The following is a 26,837-nucleotide window of genomic DNA, read 5'->3' on the forward strand; positions in this document are numbered from 1 at the left end:
TCAATTTTAGCTTACCCAATTCAACTATAGCGCAGTCTTTGGACTGAGGAGGAAACCAGAGCACCCGGAGGAAACCCATGCAAACACGGGCAGAACATGCAAACTCCACACAGAAATGCCAACTGACCCTGTCTGTACTCGAACCAGTGACCTTCTTGCTGTGAGGTGATTGTGCTACCCACTGTGCCACCGTGCTGCCTTACATTATATAAACAAATCCAAAAATTAGGCTTTGAAAAAATTAAGCAGCAAGTTAAAAACATCACCGTCTTGTGAAAAGGGTCTATTACTGATCACATAGTGTTCAAGTTGGTAAAGTTTTTTTTTTTATTTTTTTTTTTAAGAAATGTCTTATGTTAACTATTTAAACGAAAAAATTAAGTCGAATATTATTACAACCAAAAATTTTGTAAAATATTATTATATAAATATTATTATAAATAATATAAAACTCTAGTTATTCCTATGATGTCAATGCTGATTTATCAGCGGGCATTAGTTATCAATGCCATGAGATTTTTTTCCAGATATCATTTTAATAATGCAGATTTGTTTCGTAATCCTTTATTGAGCAAAGGACCACCATATGGTAACTTTATTGGCAGATTACAATACAAGTCTAGTAGTAGCCCTATTATTTATTATCATCAATGTTCTTTAATGTTAAAAAAAAACTATTGCGCTGATTACTGCATATGAATTTATATACTGTATAGAATAGAATTATATATAGAAGGTTCAAACAAAGTGTTGAAATAAAAATCTGATGATGAAAACCAATGCACAACAGCTATCAATTTTAACAATTGGCTGATCGAACTCAAATTAAATTTATATTGAGCTCCCAATAATAATAAGAGAAAGCACTTTTTATTTTGTTTATAATGGAGCAATTCCATGCAAAATCAACCTTGCCATGAAAAAAATGTAGTTTTTGTCAGAATAGCAAAACCCTTTATAGGTTTTTTTGTATTCACCTCAGACTTCCTTTCTAATCACATACATTCATTTCTAGATGTTAAAACCAAATCGTTCTGCTGCCTAATGTTGCAAATTTAAATTTTCTCATTATATTTTTCTACTTGGCCTGTATAGTCATGCGAACACTTGTTTGTACAGCAAGTAGTTTGACCGTTTTCTGACGTTAATTATTTCTAGTCATTTCTCCCATAGGCAGCTGAATCGGATGTTTTAAAACAATTGTAAAAACAAGCGCACTTCCGCATTTTAGAATAAGGTCAATATGCTCATATATTACAGTACTGTAAAATCTTTATAAATGTCTCTGTCAATGTTCTCAAACAATTATACTTAACTTACCAAAGTCACACAAGTGGTAATTCCACATCTGTCACATCCATAACCAAACTTTTTCTCTCATAAATGTAAAAATGTTAAATAAAATAAAATCAATCCTTTTTGTTTTATAGTGAGCAACTCCTATCCTTTTGACTAGCATTGTTTCTTTTGGGCTGCGCAGTTTAATTCACAGAATTTCTACAAATTATTTTGTATACTGTAAACTCGCTAACTTTTTTGGTCACATCCAGTTTATTTTTCTCATTCAAAATATAAAAAAACAGACTGACATTTTTCTAATCCAATAACTCTGTGATTACAATAGTTGTTTTAGAAAATATAAACAGATATTTAAATTAAATGTTAACATATACTTTTTATGTGAATTTATGTTTTGAGATTTTACTTCAAATGTCACATCCATAATGCTGGAATTGGTCAATAATGACTGTGTTACTCCCCTTGAGATGAAACAAAGGCTCAAGTCGTTCTTGATTTTAACTGACATTTATTCGGACACGAGTCTGTAGTATGTCTTGTACATTCTAGCCTTGCACTCCTTTATGTCCCAATATTGCCGTCAGAACTACGAAAAGAAATACATAAACTTCAATTAACCCCTTAAAGGTGATGTTGCACGTAATGAACAACATACATCCAACCAAAAGATAAAGTGCACATTCAACATGTAAAGAAATACACTTAATTGGCTAATTATACATTACATACGGACACATAATCATACATGTTCACATACGTTAACACCATACCTCATTGGCCTCTCTAACTCAAGAGGAATAAACTTGAAGGGTTGCAGTTTCTCTTAAACAAACTTCTTTGCACTTCTTAATCTTTAAAAACGTGTTTTAGCACAGCACCTTGTGGCTGAACTACTTGTAGTGCATCGGAAGAATATCTTGATTGCAACAATGAAATAATTCCCAAGCTAAACATGACAAGAAAAGGTTCCCCCCTCCCCCTTATAGTTTTAGTTAAATAACTTTAAATGAATTAACATGCATTAACAACAAATATACATTACTTATTTATTCTAATGATTAATTTGAACATTAACTATTTATTGACTTTTTAATGTAAAGTTTATGTTTATAGAGTGTAATATATAAGCATTGCTTCTGACGGCAGCTACAGACTGTATATAAAAATGCTGAAATAAAAACACTGGAAAACCACAAATCACCATCAAAGGCTGCTAAGAAAATCAAACATTACATTAGGTTTCATCACCTTATTTCCGCCATCGAAATCAAAACAGCAGTTAAGCAGTACTCCGTCAGCTAATCAATATTCATTGAAGGTTTTCCGTATGGTCACTGTGCTTGGGGGACCATTTCAAAGCAAACAATGGCTGCCTGTGTTAGATTGCACCACTCTGAGCCTCCACCAATCCCACTGCTCCTCTCAGTCTCTCAGCTCCAAGTGTGAACCAAAGCCAGCGGGCCACGAGAGCAACACCAGCCGGGAAGCCATTCTTCAAATGCTAATTTTTTTCTGGTGTTACATAACACAGCCCTGGCAGCGGCTCCAGATAACATCAGCAGAAGCAAGCAACAAGACATCAAACGGTCGACAGAATATGCCAAGCTCACTTTCAAAATTTAGAGATTCAGACAACTGATTTTCAAACCTGATTGCCATATCAGGTCCAATTTTGGTTTATGCTCTGTGGAATATTCATGATAATCCTGATCAGACATTAAGCACCGAATGAACTTTGATCGCTGGAGAGATAACGAAACACAATGAGCTGTCAGTGAGGGATATGAGCACGGTTCAGTGCGCATAATGCTCATCACTAACCCCGTTAAAGCCTATTGGTAAACTTCATTACACCAATTCCCCTCTGCATGATTCAAACAGCCTATTAGGTCATGCAGAAGTCATCCTTTTGTTTGCTCGCTCATATTAATACGGCAAAGGATTTAATGCTCTCGCTAGGCTCACACTTTCCCCTTATCGATTTCATTACAAAGATAAGAATCTAAAAATCTCTATTGCATATGGAAGCTATGAAAAGATGACTAATACAAACAGTCAGTAAAAAACGGTTATGAAGTTGAAATAGGAATTATGAGTCTTTATTTGATCTCTGTATAAATGGCTTATGAAAAAAGGACCATTCAGGAAGACTGAGAAGGTAAAACCTCACCAGTCTGAAAAATACTGTAAGACGGTTGCCAAGGGAACCAGTGGAGGAAAACAATTGTTCGACTGACTGTTGTTCTTGTCTGGGTGACACAACCTCTGCTGGGCAAACTGGGAGGCTATTAAAAGGATAAATCTTACTTAAGCAGTAGGATGTGGGTTAAATGCAACTTGCATGCATATCAATTCATCTAAAATAAGAAACGTGTAGCTGATTCATTTAAAACAAAAGCATGACATAGACAGTATTGCAGGATTAAGCACTAATGCATCGTAAAAACAGGGCATTTGATTTGCAACAGCACATAGGAATGACAGCTGCTTTTGTGCAAACATGCATGTACAGACAAAAGCTTTCATGCGCTTTAATAAAAAAATAAATAAAGCATTCCAGAACAACTGCTCCACGATTACATGACTAAGCATGTCAGTTATCTGTCAATCTTTGTGCTACGCTGTACAAACTGTACAACATTTAAATAAATGTTTACAAACCTGTTAACTGTAACTGTTATACAAGAATATATTAATCAAGAGTTGGTGTAACTAACTAAAAGGTTTGATTAACCTTACCATGTAAAGTGAAATTTTAATATCAGTTTACATACGCAATAGTTCAAATTCATACCCGGACAGTATGGGTGTGGAATTCAACCACTGCCAATATTTTGTGTAATTGAATTGTTTTTGCACAGTAGACAATAGGGCTGCACGATATTGAAAAATCTGACATGGCAGGGTTTAACGCTAAGGATATTTTCTACTGGCCCGATTAGACCAGTGTTTTAGATTTTTACTTGCCCTGCCAAAATTGTCACTGGCCCCACAAATAAATAAATAAAAAAATATGATAAAAATAATAACATTTTAAAAATAAAAATTGCTTAGTTTATTGCTTATTTCTTACCACTTTTGTGTCAAAAATAATGTCTGTGAATCTAGAATTTAAATATTTTTAAAATGTTACTAATTAAAATTTATTAATTAAAATGTTATTATTTAAAATGTTGGTTTAAATAAACTATAGCAGTATGGAAAATGTGCAGGTATTTTATTGCAAAACAAAAGGTGGCTGACTTAAAAGTGACGGCAAACTGCAAAACATCACTTCATTTTTTCGCCGTGTTGTACCCATGTAAATGTCTGCTTTCACAACGTCAGAAACAGACATTTTCTTTTAGCCTCATAATTTGATGTTGCCGTCATGTTGCCATCTCTTCGCTGTACTGGTTTTTACTAGGTTATGCAAAAACAGAAAAAACATTCTCACGGCACCCAATCAGATAAAAGGAACCAAAAAGCAATATAGTGTTTACAACTTCACAGAGGAGGTAGCATTCAAAAACACAATTTGTTTCTCGATTCTAAGATTTGCATGTAGGGATGCAACGATTAACCAATTTCACTATTAACCACAGCTTGATTAGTCCCGATTAATTAATCGTAAAGACTTCTCAATACAGCGTTTCTGTATGGAACAAAACTGCTGCAACTAAAAGTTATGCCAACTGTGTACTAGTTTAAAGTTTCGAGCTTGTCCACAATACGCAAGCACACTGGATTGAAGGCTGATTTTAACTATGGCTGAGGAGATTTTTAACTAAGGGCCATTAACATATTCCATCTTTTACGCACACAAGTTCATTATTTCCAATGAAGGCAAATGGTTTGTGTGCATAACCGTGCCTTTCAGACAGAGGTTCAGCAGTCTTTGACTACATTTGTTCAGTTTAAAAAAGAAATACTTAGCTAATATGATGCTTAGATTTACATTAGACAAAAAAACTATTTATTTATTCAGTATAAAGTTATTACTTATGTTTAAATTATGTTTTAAGTCCAAAGAGAAAGGGAGTATATTGTTTGATTTTATTATTATTTTGTGCTGTATTAATTAGTTACTGAGCAGCGATAAACAACACTTTAAAATATAAGTTTTCATAAGATTTTCTAAACTAGTAGTATTTTGAAAAGAATAAATGCATAACAAATAACCATGTTTAACCCTAGGAATATAATTGTACAACCAAAATCTAGAATCGTTGCATCCCTATTTGCACACAATTGCCTAATAGTTGCAGGCAAATTAAAATATGACAAGGCAGCACAGGCCCAACTGGGCATCTCTCAAGCTGGTCCCGGGCTATTAGGCAGTCCTTATTGTTGAACCTTGCATTTATATTGCGATATGACCAGAGCTTCGGCAGATGACTAGAATAGCTCTATTTGAAAGTAAATCATTAACTTAGATTGATTGGAATAATCTTGTAGAGGAGTGAAACAAAGAAGTTGCAATAAACAAGAGAGCAAAGATAAGGGAAATAAGTAGTCTGATATTCAGTTACAGTAAAACAATATGATATTAACATATTTTGCCCCGATAATAATAGATGATGAAATCGGCAATATCACAAGAAAACCACACACACTATATCATAACATTTGTAAAGGAAGAGGAAAAAAATGGATAAAAAAGTTAAGATGTATTTCTTCTATTAACCGCATATATATTTCTTAGAGTTGCATCATTGATATATGTTCAATCCGTCATTACAAGAGACACCTTATGCATTTTGTCCTGCCCCTATTATTGAATAATCAAATGTAATGTAAAGCTGTGCATTCTTCACTGCTGATCAACAATAATAACCCCAACTCCACATTGCATATGCTGCGATATGGCTATTGCGGATACACACATTGCAATATTGATGCTGAAACAATATTGTGCAGCCCTAGTAGACAGGTCATGGGAACACTTTTAAATATTATGACGCAGTAATCAAATATTAAATTTAATACAAGACAAAATTTGTATGACTTAGATGTTTCAGTTTAATTGATGCAAGTTAAAATTACTTGTAAATTTAGTTTGAGTGTGAAGTTAAATTTAGGGCAGAAACCCATTTTTCATCTGCAGTTTGAAAACAATAAAGAAATGGAAAAATTACACAAATTAATAGAAACAAAACAACAATAAATGTCCTTATTAACATGTACGTGAGAAAGTAAAAGATATCCGCAACTAATGAGTACAAAAGATTTTTTTACCAAACTTCTGGAGCATACACTAACATATTAATTATTTAGACATATTAAGTATTAAGTGATAAATGCAAATTTACAACTTTAACTTTTTTTTTTTTTTAGAAAACTATGAATAGAGTTCCTGACTATCACTATTATGATATTTAGTTTCATCTACTTTTTTGATATTTGCAACCATATAAATATACATTAGCTTGTAATATAAGCAGACACATTAACAATATTGTTCATCAACTATACCCTGGAAAAAAAATATTTAAAGACGATTCCTTTGATATATATATATAACGTTAAGTGATTACAAACAATTTATTTGGGCTGAACTTAAACAAATTTGATTGTTTAAATTTAACTTGTATAAATTGTTTGCAACAATATTGCAGCATTTTTATTTCAATGTAGGATGAAACATTAACTGAATTTGATATATGGTTCAAATTAAACAAAACATAGTCACTCACAAAGATATTCGAGACACATGAGGGAAAATTGACAAGTCTAAGATCATGTCTACCTGAGATGATGACAGCACATGAATCAAGAGCAGCTGAACATGTAAACAACACCTCACATGGATGTGCAAGAAACAGCATGTGCGTTCAACAGCAACCTGCAGTACAACCCAGACAACATCTGATTGGCTAATGATGAACAAACAGGCTTTCTTTTCGTGGCTTTTCCACAATGATTTATTTCTAAATAACCTCATAGATTTTACAGATTAAATAAATCACTTCAGCAATATTTACAATAATCTCTGCATTACAGCTTTAAAATTAAAACGAATTAAAACTGAATACCCAATACTAAATAAAACTACTATTTAGATTTTTTTAATCTGGTTTATAGATAGACAGACAGACAGACAAGGTCTATTCAACAAAGACATTTCAGTCAGGATCCATTATATAAACCAAAACCTGCATGTTATGAAAAGCCATTAAATTAATGTATTTATATCACATTTGGCTTACGTTGTTTTTGCCAGAATCAGCATCAAATCTGAGACTAACCACATAAAAACTTGCAGCACACAAAGCAGCTGGTGGAACTGAGGCGCAACAGTATCCGGTTCCGACTGGATCTGACCTGTCAAACGGTTCTGAGCGCGAGACGTATGGAGGAATCGAGTCGATGCAGCAGGCCAGTTATACCGTCTCATACCGCTGCAGTGTTTCATATGAAACGCGTTCATAACCAACACGATAGCCCAGAATGATTACAATAACGCAAACCGAGCCGCTCGTGCCGTTACCTGTGTAATGTACGATAAACTTATGATTCATGAAAAACCAAAACAAACCGCATGCTTGCAAGCGATGCAGCGTCTCTTTCCCAACACTCTCCGCCGCTAATTTAACGATACTTGATAATGGTTAAAGACTCACCTTCGTGTCTGACGTTCGAGAATTTAACCTAGCAGGTTTTCGGTGGAACCACGAGAAAGAAAAGAGGAGAAAGAAAGAGTGAGGAGCACAGTCGGACTTTAAAACATCATTTGAAGTCTGGCCTTTTCCCCGAGAGGAGGGTTTTGTTGGGGGATCCACGGACTTCAGCCAATAGAAAGAGACCTGCGGCTCCCGGAAATGTCAGCTTGCTTACAGAAAGCACAGCTGTGTGCATTCAGCACTTCACATTTACCATAATGTCATCCAAAAGCTCCAGTCTAGTATTGATTCATACCCGGGATTGGAATCATTTGAATTAAGGGTGCCGTTAACTATAAATTTCGTTCACTGATGCATCACTGCCAATAAGAAAGGGCGACATTATTATAATAATTTGACATGGTAACTATACTTAACATTGTAATAATACCGATAATGATTATTTTCTTACACCTTCGATGCACTACATGGGTCTAAAGTGACCCGTTTATTTTTTCTCTACCTATTTTATAGTGCATCAAGGGTTAAACATTATATTTATTTATTTTTTGTTATTAAAATAATGAATTTGTATCATTCGTAAGGGAATGCACTGATTAAATGCACTGCAAACAAAAATCTCATTTCAAGTTTTCTAAAATGCTTTATTTAAAAATGCATTTAATGCAGAATTTCAAATGAAATATGCGCTGATTTGCAGATTATGGCAATCAAATCTGAACACCTGAAGTCCAGTTAAAAAATTATTAAAAAATTCAGAAGATATTCTCTTTTTAAAATGAAACATAATTCAGAAAATACAATGAACAGCCAGAAAATAAACAAATACACAACAATTTTTTAAATTTGTATTGTTGCAGAATACATAAGGCCAATTTTATTTGAACATTCAGCACCATAAAACCTTTAGCATATGAATACAGCTGTGAAGTTGTGATGGTAAGCGATGCTGATGTGGAGAGTTATGGCTCTGCCTTTTTAAAAATATATCTATAGTAATTGAAATCTACAAATTAATAAATTGTGAAACAATTAAAAGTGTAATCTTTACATTTCACTAAAGATAAACCACTTGGAAAAGTCAAAAAGCACAAAATCGCTAAATTGACAAACTGTTTTTTTTTTTTTTTTGGGTTGTTTCTTGCAGTGTTTCACCTTAAAGTTCAATTAACTATATTTCCAATAGTAAATATGTTAATTCTTGATTTCAATAATGACATTTTGTTATATCTTGATAACAAGGATTCAAATTCTACAAATATAAAAATGCATAGTAAAAAATGTGTTTTCACTAGTTAAATTGATTTTCCATAGCATTAATGCTGCCATCCATGACTGCCAGTAGGCGGCATTATGGAATCGATAATCATTCAGCCGATTACTTACAAAATAAATTGTCATTTCACAAAGGAACAATGTAAATTATCATAATGATATCAGTTATGTGCTGGACATTAGTCATGATTGGTTATCTTTGGTAGATAATTCGAATGTATCTTAGTAAAACAGATCAGCTTTACAGACATGTTCATCAACTTTTATCAGGCTAAAAAATATACTAAGGAGACATGTTTTGTACACCTGCAAACGTCTACCATTAATTTACAATAACTATGTATATCATTTTTTATATTAATAGTTTAAGTTGGATAATAATAATGACAATTTCTTTTTTAAAGGTCTAATGAAAATTTATTAAACCTCACTTAATCAATTTGTTCATTAACTGATTTGTTCATTTGTTTTCATTCATGACAAATTGTGACGACCTCAAGATTCTAGTTTGGATGTGGCAGATCCTGATTGGATGCCTGTTTGCTCATCAATTGATTTAATGCATATAAATAAGAGTGCTGTGCTAGCTTCTGGAGGGCGGTGTGGCTACTTGCACGTCCTCGTATCAAGGCCATCTTTTTCAACATGGTTTCGTTTAGCATTATTTATATCATGTAGTTAAAGTTAGTTGTGAATGAAGTTCTTTATCTTGTTATATTTATCCCTAAACATTTGTGCTTGATTTCTTGTTCGATTAGTTCTATGTATAATAAATAAGTTACAGTATATAGATCATGTTGTTATCTGAGACTCAAACAAGGGGGTCGTTACATAAAACAAAGAAATATTGTTTTATGATGATTCACTTCAAAGATATGCTCAAAACACTAATTTGATGACAGAATTGAAGAGGGTTTGGTTGATTCTTATTTATCATACTATCATTTAATGGCAGAAGCTAAAAACAGCCTAAATATGAACTAAATAGTAGACTACAAAGACTGCTGCAACAGAACTGATTCATTTTATTGGTTCTTTAACATTCCATGGCAACTTCAAAACAAACAATGATCTTAAAAACGATGGCCATATTCCAGTCAACTAAAAACAACACTAACCAACAAGGTCGACTAAATTGAATGGCTAGCAATGAACAATTAGCTAAGGCCAGAAAAACTGGTCAAACCTGACAGAGATTAGTTTGTGAATATGTTGCCATCTATCTTATAATTCGATAATGTTTCTGTCCTTTCCAAACTCTTGCATCCTCTAGTGTTCAAAGAGAGAAATACAACAACACTACTTAAAGGAACAGTTCATCCACAAATAACAGTTCTGTCATTTATTAACTCCAAAACTGTTTGAGTTTCTTTTTTCTGTTGACCACAAGGAAGATATTTTGAAGAGAAATGAAAAACTGTAGCCATTGACTTCCAAAGTATTTAAAAAATATGGAACTCAATGTTACCACTTTCTTCCAAAATATTTTCTTTTGCGTTTAACAAAAGAAAAAAGTCCAACAGTAGTGAAACAAGTGGAGGGAGCGTAAATGATGACAGAATCTTCAGTTGTGTGTGAACTTGGGGAGAGCAGGGAACAAAGTAACACTTTTTGGTTTTACCCAAATAATGAACAAAGTAATGAGGTTAGACAAACCATTTTTTTTTTACCAACAACACACAAGCCTCTCCTACAAATGAGCACTGAAAGTATGATTGCCAGACCTATGGTTTCTGTGCAGTATTCTCAAAAGTGCCAGGAGTAAAATTATGACTATTTACCCAACCTGCGGGCAAGTTGTAACATAGAGAGAGAGGGTTAGTTGTAACATGCTTATAAAGTCAGATTTCAGACAATTCATTTAAATTAAGTTTACTTTAAATAGTAAATTTCCTTAGTACTTAACTCACTTCTTTTTTTATTCTACATAGCACAGCATGTTTATTTATATATCTATTAAATAAACACATTTGGATTTATCTGCATATTATACAAAGTTTTTGCTAAACATTTTCATATAAAAAGTTTCCAACACTACACATCACAAAATATTTAGTTAGTTTATTTGGTGTCCAACAGCGTGTGGCTTATTTGTAACACCCTGTTACAACTAACTCCACTATGTCATGCTTTCCTTAAAACTGTCTAGCAGTTACTGTGTTTTTTACATCTTTCAAAATGGTTCCACCTTTTAGCCTAGAAGACGGTAATCACATCAATATAAGATTTTTCCTACATACTTACATTTTTTTAAAAGTATATACAAATATTATAAAAATACGTTTATGCTGCAAAAATGCTTTCTCCTGTGTTTCCAATTTAGCAGAACTTTTTCAATAATTGGTAGGAAGACATCTGCTGTCACTGTGGTGAAAACCTCGGAAGTATGCCATGATTAACCGTGAGCAAATACCTTAAAACACCAAGTTAAATTTTACCCTGGGTTACTTCGTGCCCCATGCTCCCCTATCCCTTTAAGTGCACTGTATATACATATCAATATTTCTAATGTTACTTCAAAAATAGATATCTTAAAAATGAGATTCATTTATGTCATGTACTTTATGTAAATGCACTTTATTACCTCACTAACAAAACATTCTGCTTCAAAAGTTCTAAAAATACCCCAAATAAATACCCCAAAACATCCCAATAATGAATCCTAAAAACTCAAGCTGGTCACAGTAAAACCCTAACATTCACATTTTAAACAGTATTCTCTTTTGCAATGTTACATTTAAATAACATAAAGAGCAAATGATCAAGTTAAGCACTCAAAAAAAAAAAAAAAAAACTCAAAAGTAAAAATCTGATTATTATTTAAAAACGTATCCTCAGGTCAATCAAGATGTAGATATTTTTTTCTTCAGATAATTTAAAGATTTTTTTTGTCATGTTTTTGGTCCTTGGTGATTCATAATATGCATGTATACACACTTTGAGAGTAAAAAATAACAACAACATATCTACAGTCATTCACAAGAAAACTGAACATTATCTATAACATTATTACTGTTAACCCATAGCGACTTCAAACAGTCATGAACAAGTTCAAAGCAGTAAAGATGTCACTTCACTTCAAAAGACCTCAATGTATCATTAGGAGCAGAGTACTAATTTTATTTTGCTTGTATGTGTTTTTTGTGACTCTCAAAGTGCCAATAGCCATTTACTTTACATTTTGTGAATCACCAAGTACCACAATTTTAGCTAAAAAATGTGCTTTAATGTTAAATCAAAGAAAAAAGTAACCTCCTGAATGGCCTGAGGGTCAAATTAATTGCAGCTTTTCATTTTTGGGTGAACTATCCCTTTAGTTAAAACAGGATTTACAAAGACGAGACAAATCCTGGTGTTAAATCAAACCTTAAAAACCTGAGTTATTTATTAAGTCTCTCTGCTGTCACCTTCCAGAGTTCCTACAAAGAAGCAGAGAAGAGAATCCAATAATATTAATATATTGTAAATCAAAATGCAATCCACTGAATGCATAAAATACTAATAATAACACCAAGTAATAAGAGCACGATTGACAGATCAGAAAAAGCAAATATTATCATTAGCAATCAAATATAAAAATTTAGAGCAATAATGAACTCAGAGCTCACCAGCTGCTCGACTCTTTCGTACTGGAAGAACTGAGGAAAAGAGATCTTGACGAGTTCTACTTTGAAATTCATCTTTCCGTCTTTCATCTGCTGTAGCTGGTCTAGACAGTGGCGGAAGTGATCATAAGCTTCACAGGACACGTCCATGTGCTGCAGTGTGAAGTTCAATCTGCCAAAACACAGAAACCTTTCAAACGGAATAATAGGGGAAGGTTTTTCTTGACCAGCACGGCTCTGTTAGTCACTGCTGATAAATGCTGCAAATAAACCGATCTGGAGCCCTGAAGCATCGTTTTTCATTTGATAGAAACTAATAATGTATACTGACTAATAACCAGGCCAATGCGGAATCTAAACATGCAGAAATCTGCAGATTTTTAGCTCGTCATTGACTCTAGGTTTTTACTTGTGTAAATGTGTGTAAATTTATATTAATTTTTAAAACTAATTTCACTAATATTATTGTGATATAATAATATTAATATTAAAATGTTCATATGATTTGTTTAAAATATTTTTTGTAAAGTAATAATTTCTGTCTTTTAGTAGATACATTATATATGAGACTTGCTTTATTTAGCAAATAAGTGAATCTAATTGGATTTGTATAGTAAACATTAAATAAAAGTTAAAAAGGTTAAAAAGTTTATTTCATACATTAAGTTTTTAGTTAATGCCTAAACCTGCAGATTGTATATGAATATATTTTTTCCAAGCTAAATATATTAAAGCCATTTATGGTTTCTAAATTACAAATTAAAAAAATTAATTGTATTGAAGCCATGCTAAATTAAAAAAAATTAAAAGCAGATTGAGAATTTACATGTAATAATTTAAGCTAAATTTATAACAGATATTTCAAAATATTACAATTACTGATTATATTAAAATTGTATGTTCAGTTACATATACTAATTACTTGCAACTTTACTAGCCCATATTCAAATACTAATATACATAAAATGTGTATAAATTCACTTTTTCCACATTTTTTATGTTACAGCTTTATTTTAAAATGGATTAATTTATTTCCACAAAATTATACACACAATACCCCATAATGACAATTTGAATAAATATATATATTTTTTAATTGTTGCAAATTTATTTAAAATAAAGAGCTGAAAAATCACATGTACATAAGTATTCACAGCCTGGGCTCAATACTTTGTTGATGCACCTTTGGCAGCATTTACAGCCTCGAGTCTTATTGAATATGATGCCACAAGCTTGGCACACCTGTCTTTGTGAATTTTTGCCCATTCCTCTTTGCAGTATCTCTCAAGCTCTATCAGGTTGGATGGGAAGCGATGGTGTACAGCCATTTTCAGATCTCTCCAGAGATGTTCAATAGGATTTGAGTCTGGGCTCTGGCTGGGCCACTCAAGGACATCACCTGCTGCTGAAAAACATCCCCGCTGCATGATGCTGCCACCACCATGATGGTGCCTGGTTTTCTTCAAATGTTATGTCTGGCATTCACTCCAAAGAGTTCAATTTTAGTCACATCAGACCAGAGAATTTGGTTTCTTATGGTCTGAGAGCAAGGACATATTCACAGTATGTCTGATAATATTTTTTCTTCTAGAGAATTAATTAACTAATTTAGCTAGAATAAAAGCAGTGTCTATTTTTTTAAAAACCATTTTAGGGACAAAATTATTAGCCCCTTTAAGTTAATTTTTCAGATAATCTACAGAACAAACCATCATTATACAATAACTTGCCTAATTACCCTAACCTGCCTAGTTAAACTAATTAACCTAGTTAAGCCTTTAAATATCAGAAGTGTCTTGAAAAATATCTAGTAAAATATTATTTACTGTCATCATGGCAAAGACAAAATAAATCAGTTATTAGAAATGAGTTATTAAAACTATTATGGTTAGAAATGTGTTGAAAAAATCTTATCTCCGTTAAACAGGAATTGGAGAAAAAATTAAATAGGGGTGTGAATAATTCAGGGGGGCTAATAATTCTGGCTTCCTTCCGTAAGGTTCCCTTCTCTCCACAAAAGAACCATAGAGCTCAGACAGAGTGACCATCGGGTTATTGATCACCTCCCTGACTAAGGCTCTTCACCCCCGATCACTCAAATGGCTGGCCAGCTCTAGGCAGATTCCTGGTTGTTCCAAACATCTTCCACTTACAAATGATTAAGGCCACTGTGCTTATTGGAACTTTCAGACCAGCAGAAAATTTTCTGTAACCTTCCCTAGCCTTGTGCTTTGACATGCACTGTCAACCCTGGGACCTTCTATAGACAGGTGTATGCCTTTTCAAATCATGTTCAATCAACTGAATTTGAAATTTGGAATTTAAAAGTGGAAACAGAACCTATACCTGAGCTCAATTTAGAGCTTCACAGCAAAAGCTGTGAAAACTTATGTGCATGTGATTTTTCAGGTTTTGTATTTGTAATAAATTTGCAACAATTTAAAAAAAATCTTTTTTCACATTGTCATTATGGGGTATTGTGTGTAGAATTTTGAGGACGTAAAGGATTTTCGGACTTTCCGGATGCACTGTATATGTGTGCATTATATATATATATATATATATATATATATATATATATATATATATATATATATATATATATATATATATATATATATATATGGTTGAAGTCAAAATATTAAAATATTTCACAAATGATGTTCAATAGAGCAAGGAAATTTCCACAGTATTTCCTATCAATTTTTTTTTTCTACTACTAATATAGTGTCATCCCAAATGGAACACTAATGCTTTTTTTTTTACTAAGCGGAAATTTAAACCATTTCCCAGATGATGTTTGACGGTTGCCAAATTAGTCAAATAAATGACCAAACTACTAATAATACCTGCCATGAGTTTAACCGCATTCACCATCGGGAGGCCGCATAATCACTCTCATAGGAGAAATTTGCTTTTAACAATCCAAAATGAATAAAGTATTTCAACATCAGTGCTCAAAAGCTCCCTTCTGATACGCGAGCAAAGCTGCAGTCGTTGAATGGATGAAGTGTCCAACATTTTACACTTCTCTTTAACAGTTGAATAAGTTCATCATTTGGGTATTTAAAGTGCACTTATTCTTTTTGGAGTTTTCAGTGTGAATGGACTATTTATACTGCAAAAGGGAATAAAATAGTGCTAAAGTATGCAATTTTTTATGCACCTAATATTGTTAGAACTCTTTAAGCAAATTTGTATTTCAATTTGCCAAAATCGAAATTTAATTTTGTCATTTATTTATTTAACTTTATTATTTATCTACAAACTTTAATAATAATTATTCTATTTAAATTTAAATGAATACTCTTAACGTTAACAAAGATGACTTGTGTATGCAAACAAACCAGCTACAAGGATACACGACTGTGATGTGAATGTCTTGATGTTTCTTCTAACCTCTTCTCTATTGAGATGTATGCTGTGCTGGGCTTTCTCATGTTGCTGGAGAGTCTGTATATTGTTCTGAACAGTGCGTCTGTAAGATCGTCATCATAACACACTGAAGAGGAAGCACAAAAACATCTATGAATAACAAATTAATCTCATTCAGGCTTTCATCAAGCTAGCTGAGAGTGCTTCAAATTACTCATTCATTATGTTAATACTCTCTCCTGACTGTGGCAGTTTTTAAAGCGATAGTTCACTCGAAAATGAAAATTCTGCCATTATTTACTGAGCCCCAGGTTGCTTCAATCCTGTGTAAATTTCTTTGTTTACCGAAAAACAAAAAAGGATTTTGCATCCATATACTCCAATAGTACTTTTTCTTCTAAATAACTTCCTTTGTGTTTAGCAGAAACAAACATGGGCAATATGTATGGTACATGTATTTTGAAATACGTATTTTAGATGTAAAATAGTAATTTGTAATATGGATTTGGTAAGGCTGATGAAAATAGCTAATATTTTGTATTTAAAATGCTTTAGTATTTTGTACTTTTTTTTTAGTTTTATAATACTGTAAAACATGTTTCTTTATTGCCAAAACTTGCGAGAGTAAGAATAGTAAAAAACAAAGAAAAAAATGAAATGCAACAGCAACAATAAAATGAAAAATAATAATAGGTTTGCATCCTAACTCCTATTTTAGCTGCACTTCACTGGTTACCCATTAAATACAGAATTGATTTAAATTTTTTCTTATTTGTTTACAAAGAAGTCAATAATCTAGCTCCACAGTACCGTACTGAATTCGCATTGCATGAAGGGTTGATTATTTCATAATCAAGAGACAGACAAATATAAGCTCAAAAAGGAATTATGTCCTTAAAAACATTATCATAATGTATCAAATCTGTAGAGCTTTTATTTCTCTTCCCATAAAGAAGAACAAAAACAAGAGAGCCAAATTCAGAATACTAAAGAATACTTCGTAATAAAAGCCCACATGATGATATCTTAAAAAGAAGTGGGGTAAATATAAACTGATATTTACACACTAATGCAAAATATAGAAATAACTGACTTGAAACTATTTTTTGTTGAATGACTGCCATCCATATATATTATAGCATATATGATTAACAATCAAATGATTATTTAGAAACTAGTTGCTATGGATTCAGTTCTCATCAGGTGTCTTCCTATCAATAGCTTGTTTTTCAATGACTACGTTTACAAGGACATGAGTAATCAATTACTTGCCTTAATTTGAATAAGAAAATAATATGATTAAGGTGTTTATATGAGTTGCTTTCTATATGTTCCCTTTCATGATCCCATTTTAGATGTTATAGCACACAATTCAATTACCGTCATCACGCTATCCATATTTCCTCCGGAGTTTCATGTAATTTCATGTTTTTAACTTTTAATTTGTCGACTTTAACTGCAGTTTGGCACTTTCATTATCATTCAGGAGCATTTCATGCATGCTCCCCGTGACAAACAAGATATTGGATGCGAGAATGATCCGCTGGAAGAGTGTTGTTTTCATGGAATTTGATACTGCATGCTGTATGGAAACAAAAACCTCCGCATTTCACGATGTGTGTGTCTGTGGTCTTTCACACTGTGGACTCGGTAGGTGCAGAGAATAGTGTCAAACTGCCGTGTGTGTATACACTATCCTGTCACAAAAAGAGTTGAAAATCCTACACGATGGTAATGGTTTGATTAAGGTGTCTGGACCGCACTTCAATAATGCGGCTAAAATCACCATACATGTCTTAAATCAATTTCTGTTTAGTCCGTTTATGACCTTTATCAGACTAAATTAATCATAAATGCTGTTAACATGGTAGACTTTGAATCAGAGTATTGTCTTAATCGTATTAAAATCAGTTTTTTGGTATCCATCGAAACATACTCAACTGTACACTAAACAGTACAATTATGCAAACTGTTAAAAATTAAACTGTTGGTTCCTTTAAAGCCAACTTTCATCTAGGCGATCACTGGGATTTATGGATTTTTGATCCATTAACTGGTAGTATATGTCACTTAATTCAGCCAGTGTAATAAAAGAGACAGATCAAACAGGTAATTGATGCAAGACTTGTTAAGAATTTTTATGTTCCCTTGTAAAAGTGCTTTTTTAGTATTTCTAAAATAAAAAAATACCATATTTTACATTAATATTTTACATTGACATTTACATTGAAGATTTTTTGTAGTTTATTTTGATACAAATAAATTGAGGCATTTGGTATTATATATTAAAATACATTTCAATTAGGGTTGCATGATATTGGAAAAATTGAACATTGCGATGTTATGTTTTCTGCAATATACATTGCAATATGAAAACAATCTCCCAGATGACATGAATAGCTGTACTTAGAAAAAAATTTCATTTTAGATTGATTGGGGCGATTTTATAAGTGAGTGAACCATGCATGAAATGTCCTTTTAGACAGATGTAAAATACAATGTAAACAGAGTTTTATGCTTTTTGTTTTTGAGGCAACAAATTTTGTGTGATTATTCTAAAAAGCAAAATCACCGTCTGCTGCGATCACAAAAGTGGTATTATCATGCAAGTCCGCTACTTCAATGTCAGTCCAGCTGAATTCCAAATCTGCATCTGAAGAGAGTTAAAACATTAGTGAGATGACCACATGTCGACTTTCAAAAATTTCTATTTCACAAGTCAGCACTGCTGATATTAGAAGTGCGAGGAAGCCCTGTGTAATATGCGTCACTGACAGAGTCCACTTCTCACTTACAAATGGATTTTTACTGGGGGTGAGGGTCTGCCTCTATTTACACCAATTAGCAAATCACACCAGTATCCCCTCGATTTCTTACCTGTGCAGAAATCGTCCGCCATCCAGTCCAGCTGACGTACCATGATCTCACTTTCTGTCGGGTGTATTAGAGGGAAAACCGAGATGAAGGGAAGAAAAACAGCACCATTCAAATACACCTTAAAGATTACACATACTGTAAAAGAGGTCATACTATGCTTTTTACACTTCCATTAGTGTCTAATGTTGCTGTTTTTTTTCTGAAGAGGGTTATTCTCAATATAATCAGTAAGTTCTGCTTCTGAACTCCCTCAGATGTCTTGATTAGTTCTGAGTTTTCTTCTGGAAACGTACAATGTCACAATGTCCTGAATTTAAAGCTGCAGTTGGTTATTTTTTGCCTCTTTGTGTCATCTACAGTTCAAGGTGTGCTTTCATCTGTATGCATGTCACTCTGCTGATGTATAACATTTTTTCTTTTCGGGTAACAAAAAAGAAAAAAAAAAACATGAAGAAAGGGGTTATGTTATGTCACGATGCCCAGCAGTGTTAAGCATGCTGTTATGCTGTTTTCAGTCTCTATCCAGCCCGAGCTTGTGTGTGTGCCATGGTCAAAGTTCTAAATAGACCGAAATTCCATTCTGTGTGCATTAACCTGTCAATGGAAAAGCAAGTCTGTTCAAATAATGCACTGATGGGACATTACTATGTAGTATAGTTGGCTGCTTGCAACATTGCTGTACCTTTTGACTGTCACTTAAATTTGACTGTCGGTAAAATGTGGTTATTTTATTGGCTTTTTTTTTGTTTAATTTAAGTTAGTGAGTTAAATTTAAGGATGGCATAGTGGCTCAGTGGTTAGCACTGTCACCTCGCAGCAAGAAAGTCACTGGTTTGAGTTTGGCTGGACATTTTGGCGTTTCTGTGTGAAGTCTGCATGTTCTCGTTGTGTTGGCGTGGGTTGCGGCCGGAAAAACATATGCTGGAATAGTTGGCCGATCATTCCACTATAGCAACCTCTGAAATATAGACTATTCAATTCAATTAAATTCTCCTTTATTTGTACAGTGCTATTACAATGTAGATTGAGTCAAAGCAGACTCACATAGTAAGTTTAATTCACGTAGTAAATTGAAACAGTGTAGTTCAGTTTTCAGTGTTTCAGTTCAGCTCAGTTCAGTGTGGTTTAATAATCACTACTGGGAGTCCAAACACTGAAGAGCAAAATCATCGATGTGCAGCTTTACAGATCAAGAACCATCCAAGCAAATGGCGACAGCGGCGAGAAACAAACTTTATTAATTGGCGAAAGTAAAGAATAGGCCGAAGGAAAATAAATGAACGAAGGAGTTAGATTTAAATAGTCTAAAATTGCTTTATCTTATTTAATAAAATAACAAATAATTATTACAAAGAATTTTTGTTTCAGTTTTCAGTCACATGCATTAAGAACTTTTAGATTCTGCCGGAATTTTCATTTTGGTGAACCTAGATTGTTCTCAGTTTCATAAATTACAACTAAACCACTAAAGAGACTTTCTGGGCTTTGAACATGTCAGGAGCGTTCACTTCCAGAAATAAAGGTACAAAATCTGTCACTGGGGCGGAACCTTTTCAAATGGTACATTTTGTATTTTACAGCTGCACATTAGTACCTTTAAGGTACACTTCTGTACTTTTAAAGTACTATGAGGCACAGTAAGGCTGGGCGATTAATCTAAAAGTAATAAAAATTCAGAACATGCTTTTTTTACCGCATGTACAGTCACATGACCCCGCTCTGTTAAAGGCTGAGGCAGATTTATATTTCTGAGGCCACTTTGCACCCACATCTGATCTCTGGTCAAGTAGGATGATGGACCTTTTCTTGAGCTTTACTTGGCACTACATTGACGATTATTGGAAGCTTATTGAGATTGATTATTGAGATACATTGAGACGGCATATTTTCCATTGCATAAAAATGATTTTTTACATTAAAATATTTGTTTACAGAAGATGACGTGGTGATGCAGTGGATAGCACAATCACCTCATAGCAAGAAGGTCACTGGTTTGAGCCTCGGCTGAGTCATTTGGCATTTCTGTGTGGAGTTTGCATGTTCTCCGGGTGTTTGCGTGGGTTTGCGCCAGGTGCTCAGGTTTCCCCCACAAGTCCAAAGATATGTGGTAAAGGTGAATTGGGTAAGCTAAAATTGTCCGAAGTGTGTGTGAATGAGTGTGTATGGATGTTTCCCAGTTATGGGTTGCTAGGCATCAGCTGCGTAAAACATATGCTGGAAAGGTTGGCGGTTCATTCCGCTGTGGTGACCTCAGAGTAAATTGGGAATAAATAATAAATGGACTAAGTCGAAAAGAAAATGAATGAATGAATGTTTACAGAAGATGCAAGTAATGCACTGTTTAAAATATTATTTACAGGATTTAGATGAGTTATTTAAAAGAAATACTGATTATTTTCTACTTTTAATATGAAAAACATTGAAAATATATATTTTTATTTATTTATTAAGTGTTAGGCAATGTGAGTTTTAATTTCAGTTGTTCAACATTGTTTTTTAATAAATAATCATAGATAGTAGATATCCTTCAATTATTTTAAATGCCCTTTTTAGTCAGAAATTTCTCACATTTAATTTGTGAGCATATTTACTGTACAAAACTAGTCAGTAAGCTATGAAGGCAAAAAAAAAAAACATAAATAAAATTATTAATTACTTTAATCATTTAAATAATTAAATTATTACTTTAAATAATTAATTGATACATTAATCACAATGGAGTTAAAATATTCAATTAATCAAGATTTTGATTTAAGGGCAAATCGCCCAGCCCTAAGGTACAGATGTGTACTTTTTTAGCAGTTCTTTGTATCTTAAAGGACCTGTTAAGAACAAAAAAGTACCTTTTGAAAAGGCATTGCCCCAGTGACAGATTTTGTATCTTTATTTCTAGGAGTGATGCTGTCTCCGGGAAAATCAGAGGGTTCTCAGATTTCATCAATATATTGTTGTGTTCTGAAACTGAACAAAAGTCTCACAAGTTTGGAATGTCATAAAAGGAGAGTAAATAATGACATCATTTTCATTTTTGGGTGAACTATCATGTAAAAACTCAAGCAGATGTTTCGTTTGTTATTACTGGAGCAGCCAAATTAAAAAGCTGTACCACCTTTATTGAAAAAGAGTCAGGATGTTTTTGCTCCCATTTCATCTTGTGAAATGAGCACAAGAGTACTGCTTTAAGGGATTTACAAAGGCCTCTTATTAGGATTGATGGTTTGAATCAAGTGTCAGACCAATTGAATTAGATCAATGAGCTCATGTTTTACCTGTCAGACCTTTGTAAAATGGTGCTGACAACTGCAATTGTTTTAGATTGTAATGGGAAAAATGATTGCTTTTTGTTATTTTGTGCATCCCTGAGTGCATCAGGGTTGTTTTAGCATCATTAAGAAACTATCATGGTTAGAAATAATAACAATAATAATAATAACAATAATAATAATAATAATAATAAATAAATAAATAAATAATACAACTACATCCAAACAAGCACCAATCACAAACAAAAATGTTTTAAAAATTATATATAAACACTACCTGACAAAAGTCTTGTCATCGAACCCAGCTGTAAGAGCAACAAATAATAACTTCTAGTTGATCATTTGGAAAAGTGGCAGAAGGTAAATTTTTTTCCAATGAATCATTATTTGAACTGCATCCCAATCATCACAAATGCTGCAGAAAACCTATTGGAACCAGCATGGACTAAAGCCTGAGGTATCAACACATTTGTGCTGCCCACAGAAGAGGGCAAATTCTTCAGCAGGATAGCGCTCCTTCTCATATTTCAGCCTCAACATCAAAGTTCCTGAAAGCAAAGAAGGTCAAGGTGCTCCAGGATTGGCCAGCCCAGTCACCAGATATGAACAATATTGAGCATGTCTGGGGTAAGAAAAAGGAGGAGGCATTGAAGATGAATCCAAAGAATCTTGATAAACTCTGGGAGTCCTGCAAGAACGCTTTCTTTGCCATTCCAGATGACTTTATTAATAAGTTATTTGAGTCATTACAGAGATGTATGGATGCAGTTCTCCATGCTCATGGGAGTCATACACAATATTCATTATTTTTCCACTGCACCATGACTTTATATTCTATACTGTAAATTATTTATGTTAAGTGACAAGACTTTTTTAAGCAAAGTCAGATCTTTACAGTTCTAATAATTTTTTTTAAAAAGCAGGGCATAATCATATTTTATTTTGGTAAAATAAGTGTAATATATAGGCCTTCGTCTTTCATATAAGCCACTTCTGATACCAAATGATCAACTAGAAGTCAAGTTATTATTTGTTGTTCCCTAAAATTGGATAGGCGACAAGAATTTTGTCAGGTAGAGTACATATATAAAATATAAGAAATAAGAAATGCTTTAGACTTTTCCTTTAAGATGTAGAAAACCACTCAATTTGTCTCAGGACGTTAAAAAAAATCTAGTTTTAACTTATTACAAGACATTACAGAGAACATCTAGACAAATGCATTGGTTGCAGCCTTGTAAAAATCACTTTATAAACTGAAGAAAAAACATTTTCATTATTTTCACCAGCTTTTTTCCCAGTGCTGCTTTATTTCACCGGATTGTTTACACCATTACAGAGGCATGAACTAGAGGAGCAGAACACAGGTGGTCTGCCAGAGGAAGTATGGCATCCTTATGACACACATTATGAACATGAAAGGGCCTAAAAGCTGTCGTTAATTAGAGAACGCTGCTTGACATCATGATTTGGCGTTAATGTTTACCTTGGGGTTCAAAGTGCTGCTTGTTCACGGTCACATTTCTCTGGCACATGTTCAGAAGATCCTCACCAACATCTGTGAAACACAAAGAGATCTCATTAGTGAGCTGAGGGCAAAAAACAAAACATTTAGCCATACAAATAAGTGCACAAAGCTGAATTATTTTGAGATGTACTGTGACTAATTTACACACGGGTGCGGCTTAAAAGATTACCAAATAGAAAGATGGCACTATAACATTAAATGAAACTGAAAAGGGGGAAAACATATTAGTGTGTAATTACATGATTATAGTTATATAACAGAGACATCAAGATGCTAATGTTTTCAAGTACCCCTGGTGTAGGGGAAGGAGAAGGTAAATTTAAAGGTTTACAGTCTTCTAGGCAATTTGCATGCAACCTGAGCCACTGTATTATTATTATTATTATTATTTTTGTTTAACTCTTTTTATTGACAATTCTCAATCAGAGAGGCATTACAAGTGAGGGAAAGAAAAACCACAACACATTACTTTCACAGTGTAAATAAAATACTGAGTGGTAATTAAACACATTCCTTACTCTCTGAACCATATTGAGATTGAAATAAAGTAAACAACAACAAAAAAGGAACAAACAAACCAAAAAAGAAAAAGAAAAAAAAACACATACATATACATAATAATAAATTAACAAATGACACCTAAGTAGGCCAATGTTAAATGTAAAATATCACACAATTTCTTTTCTTAATACACTCGTAGATAAGTTTGTATCATTCGAAAGCAAGAGGGGGGGGAGATACAAACAGGGTTAAATATGCAATATGGGATATATAAAGCTATTTTTTAAATACAACAGAAATGGTTGCCAAGCTGTATAGAAATTGAGCCACTGTAATCTAATGTAGAGGGAAGAAACTTAAACTAAAATAAAACGAGTGCTTCCTTTACCAAATCTTGATTTGCATTTCTGTTTAGAGCAGGGGTTCCCAAAACTTTTCGTATGAAGAGCAAAGAACAAATATCATTGAGAGCCGTGGGCTGAAAGTAAATATACACTGTTAAACAGTCAACTTCATCAAATGAAATGAGTGTAGTTAACTCAAAATTAACTGAAAGGTAATTCTACTCATTTGAGAAGAGTTTTGAACTCAGTGTTAAAGGTAATGTGTTAATTAAATACCTCATTACTTCAACTTAAATGGAGTACTCACAGCACACATATAAATTTGTTTTTTAATTCAAATGACTTGTAGCAATCGGTTTCCTCAAGCGGTTTGAGTTCCCTTAACTTATTATCTTTTATAGTACTCAGTTGGTTTGAGTTCTCTTCATTTATTGGGGTTTACTGTGCTCAAATTGCTTCATTTACTCAAATGGATTAAGTTCACAGTACTCATTATGGTTAGTTTTTGACTTTAAATGGTCTGTTGCAATCGGTTTCCTCAAACAGTTTGAGTTACCTTAACCTTTCATATTTTACAGTGTACCCAACTATATTACAATAAAGTTGCCATGGGTAGTTTCCTAATTTATTTACTAATATTTAAAATCAATTATGAAATCCACATAAATGAGTAAGAGCCTCTAACCAAACTGCTATTGTATTCCAGGTAAATAGATTTTTATTTTTTTTACATTGTAGTCGTGACTTTTTATCAATATAATTTTTTACAGTACAGCATGGTGCTGGGTTGGGTTTTGAAGGGCACCCATGTGTGAAACATATGCCAGAGCAGTTGGTGGTTCATTTCTCTGTGGTGACCCCTGATAAATCAGGGACTAAGCCAAAGGAAGGCTAATAAACTCATAAATATAATATCAATATTTTTCCAATCTGTTGTTAATCATAATCTAGTGGTGCCCTAAAAGTTAATCATAATCTAGTGGTGCCCTAAAAGCTCCTTCTAGCTCTTCAAGAAACTGCAATAATCCGATGAAAATTCCCTGAGCAGGGGCAGAGTGAAATAATGAAAGGACTCAGAAAATGTCCAGCACAAACCTCACAAGAGAGAGTGTCTTAATGAACACTGTGACACAATCCACACAAAGCAATCAAAGCACTGGCTTCAACTCAACTCAAAACTGAAGTATAAATCAATGTTTCTCTAAGAAACAGAAACTGTAAAATGACTCAAATCAAAGTCCAAACCGTTCTAACATACACTGACACACACAAAAATATTAAACACCTGCATGAGAACAACATTACACAATAATACTGCGCACTCACTACAAAAGTCAACATGTTTGTGTGTTTATTCTGTGGTCTCGGTAATAAGATGACTCTCTGAAGATGTTGGCTTTTATTGTCCAAATCAAGTCTTTCCAAGCGCATTTTACTCTCTTTAAAATGACAGATGCTTCTGCTTATACTGATCTGAGAGCTGCAATCCAGTTGTAAGGACAGCCAGGGTTTTAATAACCTTCTTTCCGAAGATGTCAGGTTGTGTAATAAAAACTTGCAGAAAAAAAAAACATCTAATGGATGAAACTGCAGCAATTACCAGGCCAATAAAAACACAGCAGCCATGGCTTCAACATCACCGCCAGAAGGGTTTTGTGGCTCTGAATGAAAGCTATATATTGTAAGAATGCTACTAAAACATCCTCTGTGAGAGGTCATTGGACAATGCAAGTGCAAACATTAGGCAAATATATATGTTTAGAAGTGGTTATATGTTTACAAAGCTAATGTGTTTACCATCTGCTATTATGTTTACCTGGAAAAATTTTAATTATAATTTCATTCATAATTTGAGATCATTCAATATTAAGGGTTCACCTTTTTTTAGGGTTTTATGAAATAGAGTGAAAACAGTATAATTGTACAAATATTTTGATTTAAAATAACCACTTTCTACAATTTTTATTTGATGGCAAAACAGAATTTTCTAATCTTCAGTGTCAAAGAAATTAGGTTGATGTGTGATTATGATTTGGTGGTAAAAAAAAAATCTATATAAAAATAAATAAACAATAAAATAAAACTATACATATATTTATTAAGGGTGTAAGCTTACACTGAAGTCACATTTTTAGGACGTATCTCGATTTTGGGGTACCAAAGTTGTT

The 26,837-nt window shown here is 33.2% G+C and overlaps 2 protein-coding genes across 33 annotated transcripts in view; both read right to left on the reverse strand.

The window, feature by feature from the left end:
- abat (4-aminobutyrate aminotransferase) overlaps positions 1-8,048 on the reverse strand; it is a 48,645-nt gene extending 40,597 nt beyond the window's left edge. For 12 of the 19 annotated variants that reach the window (XR_015479616.1, XR_015479615.1, XR_015479612.1 and 9 more), the window contains exon 1: positions 7,902-8,020. The gene's annotated coding sequence lies outside the window, so the exon portion shown is untranslated. Of the gene's footprint in view, positions 1-2,547; positions 3,076-7,027; positions 7,124-7,487 lie in introns of those variants that run through there. The other 7 variants (XR_015479619.1, XM_087242317.1, XR_015479617.1 and 4 more) reach the window with 4 other exon arrangements.
- A 2,133-nt stretch (positions 8,049-10,181) lies between these two features.
- The window catches only part of mettl22 (methyltransferase 22, Kin17 lysine), a 34,190-nt gene continuing 17,534 nt past the window's right edge, over positions 10,182-26,837 (reverse strand). For 5 of the 14 annotated variants that reach the window (XM_087243421.2, XM_087243420.1, XM_087243419.1 and 2 more), the window contains 6 exons: positions 23,783-23,854; positions 19,034-19,087; positions 18,729-18,809; positions 16,181-16,283; positions 12,785-12,953; positions 10,182-12,595 (listed from right to left, as the gene is read on the reverse strand). In XM_087243421.2, coding sequence (XP_087099547.1) covers positions 12,557-12,595; positions 12,785-12,953; positions 16,181-16,283; positions 18,729-18,809; positions 19,034-19,087; positions 23,783-23,854 — 518 coding nt within the window. In that variant the 3' untranslated portion in view covers positions 10,182-12,556. The remainder of the gene's footprint in view (positions 12,596-12,784; positions 12,954-16,180; positions 16,284-18,728; positions 18,810-19,033; positions 19,088-23,782; positions 23,855-26,837) is intronic. The other 9 variants (XM_087243425.1, XM_087243424.1, XM_087243422.1 and 6 more) reach the window with 3 other exon arrangements.

This window comes from Danio rerio, chromosome 3, assembly GCF_052040795.2.
Source record: "Danio rerio strain M-AB ecotype USA chromosome 3, GRCz13ab, whole genome shotgun sequence".
NCBI lineage: Eukaryota > Metazoa > Chordata > Actinopteri > Cypriniformes > Danionidae > Danio > Danio rerio.